This window comes from Cibotium barometz, chromosome 49 (genome assembly GCF_041138505.1).
Source record: "Cibotium barometz isolate CiBa-2024 chromosome 49, ASM4113850v1, whole genome shotgun sequence".
In the NCBI taxonomy this organism is placed as follows: Eukaryota; Viridiplantae; Streptophyta; class Polypodiopsida; order Cyatheales; family Cibotiaceae; genus Cibotium; species Cibotium barometz.
The window spans coordinates 13,565,403-13,574,731 of NC_141094.1; the positions used below are offsets into that span (position 1 = coordinate 13,565,403).

General features: G+C 39.8%; 1 protein-coding gene across 1 annotated transcript; it reads left to right on the top strand.

Annotated features, from left to right (window-relative positions):
- The first annotated feature begins 3,109 nt into the window (after positions 1 to 3,109).
- On the top strand, positions 3,110 to 9,021 carry LOC147610315 (signal peptide peptidase-like). Its single transcript, XM_086786313.1, has 12 exons — positions 3,110 to 3,269; positions 3,755 to 3,870; positions 4,740 to 4,891; positions 4,992 to 5,077; positions 5,249 to 5,370; positions 5,616 to 5,666; positions 6,873 to 6,959; positions 7,224 to 7,293; positions 7,751 to 7,887; positions 7,986 to 8,063; positions 8,234 to 8,341; positions 8,609 to 9,021. The coding sequence occupies exons 1-11, from the start codon at positions 3,230 to 3,232 to the stop codon at positions 8,312 to 8,314; spliced, it is 1,020 nt and encodes a 339-aa protein (XP_086642439.1). The 5' UTR covers positions 3,110 to 3,229; the 3' UTR covers positions 8,315 to 8,341; positions 8,609 to 9,021.
- The last annotated feature ends 308 nt before the right edge of the window (positions 9,022 to 9,329 follow it).

Genomic DNA, 9,329 nt, shown 5'->3' on the forward strand with positions numbered 1-9,329 from the left:
ATCCTCATGGACTTTCTTGCACTATTTTTAAATCATGGATGGCTCTTAAGGTAGCCTCAGTGTGAGAGAGACATAGTAGCTTTTAAGTTTGCTACCATTGAAATAATTAGCCATTTCTACACCATCAAGCATTTCGATGTGCACTGCGCCTTGTGTTGTTATCTCAGTGACTAGGAAATGTCCTAAGCCTCTGAGCTTGAGCTTCTTTTTATGTGTCTTGGTACTGAATAAGAGGACCATATCGCCCTTGTTTATTTGTTTGTCCTTAAGCTAGTCGTTGAACCATTGTTTGCACCTTAGCTTCTCAAAACAATCATGCTGTATACTTCTAAAATGTGTGTTTCATCAAGCTTTTCGAGCTTGAATAGGCGACATCCTAAGACATTTCCAGTGAACTTTTCTTGTACTGCGGCACACAAACTGGGGACTAAGAACTCCATGGGCATGACAACTTCAGTACCACAGAATGCGGGGATAGGTCCTTCTCAAGTTCATTTAACAACAGTCCTGCAATAGGTATTATCTTATAACAACAGTCCTGTAGGAGGTATTGTCTTATAGCAACCCATATTATCTATGTCCATATCACATATTATCTATGCCCATATCACATATCACAAGGTAATACATTAGGGTCACATCAATAACATAAATCTCATTGCACCACTACCGTGATCCTCAGACCAAGATAACACACACCACTAAACCCAAACACTCCCTATATGATGATTGGAGGAGCCTTGTATGTTTCATGTCCACCTCATAATCCTAGGAGTTGCTTCTATCAAGTTAGGGCTTTCCCATGTGCACTTGTGCACCCCCCTTGCACATTGGAGTTAGAAAGAGAATAATAATATTATTATTTAAAAAATAAAAAGAAATAAATGAGTTATTTCTAAGAAAATTATCAAGGTACAAATATACTCTTTATTCAAAATTCAAAATTTATTTCATTCTTTTGTATTTTAATTATCTATTCCATGATGAATGAAGTTTAGAATAAATGAAATTAATGGATTCTCAACTTCTGCACAACCCCCAAGAACAAAGTTCTCTAAGGTCCAAATTTGACCTTTTAAATTTAGGCAAATTCAAATCTATGCTTAACCTTGTAGAGACCTTAGAGAACTTTTAAATTTGACCTTTTAAATTTAGGCGAATTTAAATCTATGCTTAACCTTGTAGAGACCTTAAATTTAGGCGAATTCAAATCTATGCTTAACCTTGTAGAGACCTTAATAAATTAAAGAAATCTTCTTACTACATAGCATTATAGTGAAATCAAGGATTAGGATAAGTTAACCCAAGATCTAGGGAAAACTAATATTTAATTAATTTATGAACATCCTTAGGTTAATTAATTCTAGAGAGAGAAAATTAGCCTAGGTGCACTAGTATGCATAAATAAGTCTGGGATAAATTTTGGAGATTAAATATAATTAGGGAAGGTAGATTCAAATTATGAATACCCCATGTGTAAGGAGAAAAGGAATAATTAATGGTGTAGAGAGAGAAGAAGAAGTATAGAGATGGGAGCAGCATCCAAACTTATTGGAAGCATTTCAAACTATTAGGTTTGGAAATTTAGAATCTCTCTTAGGAAAAATTAAGGTGAAATTCACATGGGTAGATTGAAATTATAGAGAGAGAAGATTTCTGAAGACTTGTAGAGAGATAGAGTACTTATTAAATGTGCATGGGTGAATTAAGAGTAATGCTAGTCAAAAACCATAGGTTTAATTTTAAGGGTAGATTCACAGGAAAGTAGGAGAGATTTCTTCAAGGACAATATATTTTTAGAGAAGAGTCCTAATTTCTCCATAAATTAAGGGTATTGCAAGCACCTTATATACTTAAACAAGTGCAAAGCCATATCCTAAATTCTTGGGAGATAAATTGTTAAAGAAAAGCCCAATGTGTAATAATGTGCACAATGGACTAAAGTAATAGAATAGAAATTGGAAAAGTTAATTAGAGATTTCTGAGCATAGGTAGAGAGCTAGCCTTATGTGCATAGAAGTGCACAAGAAAGTAACTATGTTTCTGGACTATTCTCTCTCTAGAATTCTAACCAAACAGTAACTATGTTTCTGAGCATAGGTAGAGAGCTAGCCTTATGTGCATAAAAGTGCACAAGAAAGTAACTATGTTTCTGGACTATTCTCTCTCTAGAATTCTAACCAAACAGTAATTTAAAGACATGGATTGAGCAACATGCATCATGTTTATATTTGATACCGTGTAAACCATCACAAGCTTGACGAGACATCATAGCTCTCTAGTCCAAACTCCGAGCAAGTCCAATTCCTTCAAGCTATATACATCATGGTGGGGTCTTCTCAAGGTATTCCTTTCTAGTTTCTTGGGGTCACTCCCAAATTCTTTTTTGAAATTACAACTCCTAATCCTTCAAAAGAATGAGGGTTTGGATCTAATGTCGAGAACATCTTCTTCACTCTACCATGGTAGAAGACCCTTGTTCCTCCCCGAGGAGTTAAGTCAACCTATCATCATATTTGTGGCATGCCTAACCTCGTGCTTCCGAATCAATGCCTTTCTCTGGCAATGCTACACCAGAAACTCCCCACACGGGATAGGTTAGCTCATTGGGCCCTAGTATCACTGCTCTGCCCCTTCTGCAACACGCACAAGGAAACCGCGTTCCACATTATCTGGCCTTGTCCAAATGCCTAGACACTATGGAGAGGTAGTAGGAGGTGGCTCGAAAGTCGAGGCACCCAACATCAGTTTACATGGAAGCATGCACTACTGGACAGTGCTAAGTACCTCAACCCTGCCCTAACGACCATCTGGCCCTGGATTCATTATACTGTTCTCTATCAACTCTAGACATCTAGAAACAAGTTAGTATTTCATCGATGCCTGCACATGCAACGCCCAGAGTGGAAACTCGACACTTTTTTAAGTGAATCGAGGATTCTCACAAGCCCCTATAGTTCAAAGCTCCTGGATAGCGCTAAAATTCAGCTACTGTGACTTCTCCTTGTGATGCCAGAGGCGATATTTTTACATTTTTTGTAAATAAATCTTATTAATACGAATATATCTTCTCTCTCAAAAAAAAAATTCTAGGAGGAATTTCAACAAGCTTTTCGCCCTTGTTGGTCAAATGAACCGGCTCCAGGTTAAATAGAACCTAACTTTTCCGTAAGTATTAGCATTCAGATCTGCACGAGGAGCCCATCATCACAATCGATCGGTCCAAGCGATGGCGTTGGCATTGCGGCTTGCAACCCTTGCTCTGTTCGGTGAGTGCTTTTAACTTGACTACTTTCTGATTAGGAGCTTGATTACTTTGTGATTAGGATAGGACCGTGTGATTAGGAATCTGCTTTATGTTTTCTATGAAAACCCCAACCTTAAAAGCGATTTAAACAGTTTTTTTTTCCCTTTACAGGTTTCTGCTTAATCTTTTGTTCTGTTGATTATATAGCCAGCAATTGGTTTTTTCTATAAATATTTGGCGCACACAAACTAAATAAAATGTTGTTTGAATACTTGTTTTTGGAAAATGATTGAAATTCATGGAAAGAAAAGAGGAGAAATATATATACAAATTCCCAAAAAGGGAAAAAAAAGGAGAAAATGAAGAAATATAGTTATAGATACAATTTTTTCCAGAATGTTTTTGTAACCATTAATAACATGGATGATTTGATCTTCGGAAGTTGATATGCCCATTTTTGGTCTCAAAACATCTATTATCTGATGACTGTCATCTGATTGATTGCAGGTCTTACAGTCGTGCCTCTTTTCATTACAGTCGATCCAAATTGGAACTGTGTTTTGACAGCTTGCTTGACTGTTTTTGTTGGTTGCAGACGGTCAGTCAAGCCAACTCCTCCTTCTGTAAGTACACACACACACACACACACACACACACACACACACACATGCATGCAATGTGATGTATGTGTATTCATTTTTACAACACAAATTTTGTTCAAGTGTGCTTGTGTAGAAGTAAGATTTGTATGTGGCATTGTGACAGGTCGTTGTGATCCATATATTTTTGCATATGACCCCATCTTACGTTTCCATACTTTTGTGGTGAACACACACACACACACACGCACATGTTTTAATACACATTCAATTTTACAACACAAGCTTTGCTCAAGAGTGCTTGCATACAGTATGATTTGTATGTGGCATTGTGGCAAGGTGCGATGATCTGTATTTATTTCTACTATCTTATGTTTTCTTATGACCACATTTTATGTTTCCATACTTTTGCAATGCCCATCTTTAATAACTGTCTGAAATGTAATTACACATGACTGGGTGCCCATCCTTTTGTCAGATAATCTGACAATGGGCGTGGAAAGTCTGTCACCACCACTTGTTGATAAGAGTAGCCTATCAGAGGCATATGATCTCACCCTTCTACTTTTTAACCTGGGAAAAATTTCAATTGCATGTTGATATATATAAATGCATTTGCATTTGTGTGTCTGTATACTGTGTTTGCTTCTGCACGGATGTATGTATGTGCGCGTGCACACACACAAACACATGCATAATTGTATATACATACACCAATGGAACATAGGTTCATATATTCGCTAACCTGTTGAGCGTGGGCATTCATCTTATTTGATAGTCATTAACGTATGCTTTTCCCACCCGCCCCCACCCCCTCCCCCTCCTGCAGGGTCCGGCACGCAAACTTACTGGTTTTCTTTTCCTTTTTTTTTTGGGGGGGGGGGTTGTTTCAGGAAACAATTTCAAAAGAGCATGCAATGCGCTTCCCTTTCATTGGGAGTGCTGTCTTATTATCACTTTTCCTTCTTTTCAAGTTTCTACCCAAAGACTTAATCAACACCGTTCTCACTGTCTACTTCTTTGTTTTAGGGATTATTGCCTTGGTGTAAGCAATCTGTAGCCCTTTTGACTTTTGTCTTTTCTTTACTTTTTGTGGACTTCATGCTTGAACTTTGTACGTGTAATAAGTCTTCTGGAATTTACAGTGCGACCATATTGCCGTTTCTTCAGAAGCTTTTCCCGAAGCACTTCAAGGAGAGCTGCTTAACAGTTAAAATCCCTTTTTTTCAAAGTATGTGAAGCATTCTACCAGCTTTTTTGATGCAACATGAGATCTTGTGAAGCTTCTTTTCTTGTCTCTCAAGTCTATCATGCTAACGTTTTGTCACTTCAAAGTGACCTAAAGGGGTAATTTTTTTGAGTTTGAAAGAGACTCAATGCTTGTGACACCTTCTATGAACAGCTTTTCAGTTGACAATAGCCGAGCTGATAGCGGGAGTACCAGCAACAGGATTTTGCCTGTGGTATGTGCTGAAAAAGCACTGGCTGGCGAACAACATTTTGGGCCTTGCCTTTTCTATAGAGGTATATGGAGTGGACCATTGCGCATATGTAGTTATTTATGTGTATACATACATACATGAACACATGTATATATAGATAATACATACATACATACATATGTATGTGCAGTGTACACGCACAGTCACATGCACACACACACACACACACACATACACAAATGTTGAAGAATCAATGGCTTGATAATTTACCTTGGAATTTGTTATCATATTTTCTAATCTGCATTATTGACTCTTTTTATGGTTTAGGGAATAGAGCTGATTTCATTGGGCTCCTTCAAAATTGGTGCTATCCTTTTGGTAAGCTTTTAAGATCTTTGGTATGTCTGTATTGTTCTAAATTTCAATGGTTAAGGGATATGGCTTAGAGATTAGGGTAGTTTCACAAAAGGAGGACCATAGTTCCTCTTACAGGCTCTTGACAGCATTGTGGATATGATCAGTCGTCCGGCACCAGTGCAGGGAGTTGAGGCTGTGGTGGGGATGGGCAGGTGTTCCTTTTGTGAAGCAGGCCTAAAAATCTGTTCTATAGATAGTGTCTTGGGTAATTCCTAGGGATTATTTTGCACTATTTCTACCCAGCATTTATCAGTTTTGCGAGGTATTTCACAACACGTATTTTGCAAACATACATATGTGATCAGGGGTTTTTTACATGCAACAGCTGGGTCAAGAGCTCCCGTTAGTAGTAGCCCCCCCCCCCCCCCCCCCCCCCCCCCCCCGAGCATGATGTTGGAGTTGCTGTCTTCTCCTTCCCGCTGAGTGTGGCTTTTGATAGTGAGTAGGACGGTTTGTCAAAGGTGACCACTATTTCGGACTAGGTTATCGACTCCTCCCAGTTTCACATCATGGATGCCATCAGCCAGCAGGCTCAGCCAGTTGTGAGGTTGGAGCTTGACTGTTCCAGCTAGAGGGAACTACATGGATTGTATGAGGTGGAGGCATGTATGACCCAGCTCGTCATCTTTTTCCACATCAGCTTTGCAGTAGAGCAGTGGACTTTCAGGTGCCTATACTCCAAGGGTGATCATCATGAGGTCACCTGGAGAGTCGGACGGATGCACATTTGCGCCCACCTAGAGCTTGTCTGCGTTCAGATGGACTGTCACCACTCCCTGTCCAAACCTGTTCTGAAGACCTCACGAGCCGAGCCCGCAACCTTGGCCCCTAGGCATGTGGATTTTTCGGCTGACCTTTCACTGCGTAGGTGGAGCTTTTGTTATAGCTGCTCACCAGGCCTGGGAGAGTGGATGCGCTTCCGTTTCAGCCTCTAGAGGGGCATTCCCCCCTCCTGATGTAGACTCCCTTTGAGAGCGGCCAGCCAAGGAGGGAGTTCCCCCCTCTTTTTGCATTGTACTCTTGACCTCCTTGAAGGGTTGTTCTATCTACCTCTCATGAGGGTGGTAGTCTGCCACGTGAAGGTGTTTTTTTTTTTCCTTCTAATTATTTTTAGGGAAAAAAACATATATATATATATATGATCTAATGCTATTGATGTGTGTCCAGGTCGGGCTATTTTTCTATGACATTTTCTGGGTGTTTTTCACCCCTGTTATGGTCAGTGTTGCAAAGTCTTTTGATGCGCCCATCAAGGTATGTTCGATCAAGCATTATTGTTCAGCAATTTACATGTTCACCTTGTTTGCAAAAATAAAGCATGATTAAGGCCAGTTACAGATATTTCTCTGCCCGTCAGCTGGGGGGGCATCTTGTCCTCCTGCTGTCAATGATGAATAGGCAACCTTGCCTGTCCAACCCCCTGCTCGTTGGGACAAGTGGGGGATGTTTGTAAGCAGCCTAAATGAACTTGATATTAAAGTGAACAAATCTACTCGATTGTAAATGCTATTGCTGCAGCTACTTTTTCCAACAGCGAATTCATTGCGGCCATACTCCATGCTTGGACTTGGTGACATTGTCATACCAGGTCTTGCATTTTACCACGCCCTCTTCAAAAAAAAATAATGATGTTTGTTTTTAAATTTTAATGTTATTTGAGCATCAAGTTAAATTTAATATATTATTTTTAAAATAAAAATTAGATTTTCTGAGTGCATGCTCTGCTGTGAGTGATTTGTGCCACTGCACTCTTGTGGCCCACCATTCACTCAATGTCTTATCATGCCCTAGCTAGCTTAGTACATGTAGTGAGAGGCAATGATGTCTAAATGGAATGATGTAGGGGGCTCACACATGCATCTAGTGGGAGGCAATGACATAGGGGGCCAACACACGCATCTAGTGGGAGGCAATGTTGTCTAAGGCACAAAATAACGTGCCCAGATTTTTCATGCTTGGGTGCATAAACCTCGAGACGAAGTGCCTTGCATTTGTTGGTTTCTCCATGAATTGTTGTATTTAAGTTTGTGGAGTGCAATTTGCAGGAATTTTTGTGGCTTTGGCCCTTCGTTTTGATGCTTCCCGAGGGAAAGGTCCATGCTACTTCAAAAGTGCCTTTGCAGGCTATGTAGCCGGTTTGGGTGTGACCATTTTAATCATGAATTGGTTCCAAGCAGCTCAGGTCAGTTATGTCCAAATGTGAACATATTACTTCTTTTGAGCCATGATTAGTGCTGAGTCGTCTCTTTTAATTAATGCAATTTTGTGCTGTGTATGTAGCCGGCATTACTCTATATTGTTCCTGGCGTCATTGGGTTTTTGGGTATCCATTGTGCTGTGAAAGGGGAGATTAAGGAGGTGTGTTCATACTCTCTCTCTCTCTCTCTCTCTCTCTCTCTCTCTCTCTCTCTCCCCCTCAAGAGGGTAGCATGGTTTCGTGAGGAGTTCTGCCAGTGTTGGAATCATTTATATGTTTTAATTTTCTTTTCTGTTTAGCTATATCTAATCACAGCAATTGCATGGTTCAGCTCTTGGCGTATGATGAGTCGGCTTCTGCCAAAGTAGAGGGTTCACAGGGGGATGCAAAGATAGACAGCAAAGTGGATTGAATCCGATGTGTTTATACTGGACAAAAGGTACTGCTGAGGCCTTTTTTCTCATCTGTTGTTCTCTTGCCTGTAGCATAAGGGTGAGTGATTTGCAGTGTTAATCGCTACATACCATCTGTCCATACATGCATTTGTTATCACATTACATAATTATGTACGTGCTCTCATACGTAAAGATATCTTTGTCAAATTATGCCCAATCAGCTCTGCATATAGCTTCCATTTGTATCAAATTTATCAGAGTTTTCTTTGTATCTGGGAATTTTATGTGGTTTCATTGATTGTTATTGACAGTTTGATGCTGGAGAGTTCTCTGTTGCTCTGGGTCCATGTTTCTTCAATTTTGTGGCTGTATTTTCCTCAAGAACGGGATTATAGCCCCCAAACAGGGGTGTTACCTGTTGGCAGGATTAGAAGAGGTTGGTAAAAGCGGCCTTTTTTTGGTAAAATATATGGCAACAAAATATGTCATCGGAAATGAGGTGACAAATGGTTGAAGCTCAACTGTATTTCAGGTAGTTAAATTTCAGATCTTTTTCGATTTTTCAAAAAAAGTGAATGAAATGCAGGTCATTAGATTGGATAGCAGGATATTCAAGCTTTAAGATGACTAAAGAACTTTCATATTTTAGGTCCATAGAACAACCCTTTGGCTTTATCAGCCAGAGATGAAACTATCAAGGTTTCTTTCTGCTTTTCAAAACAAAGTATATTGTTGTGGCCATTTATCCCACACAACGACTGCACTTAACGCACACACTCTTCAATTATTTCAAGAGGTCTCCTTTTTCTGGAAAACTGGCTGCCTAGGGGGTGGAAGTTCTTTATGGCATGACAAAGGATCTTTATAAGCATGTCGACATAGTGTATCTTGCCTCTTAGATTCTTGCTCAAGCCTTGTAGTTCCCTGGTGAAGTCTTCGGCCCAATTTGCTAGTTGGCATGAAAGCTAGGATGATCTGGCTTGGATGGTGAGTGATGCCATGTTGTGTCGAGCCTTAGAGTGCACTGGTAAA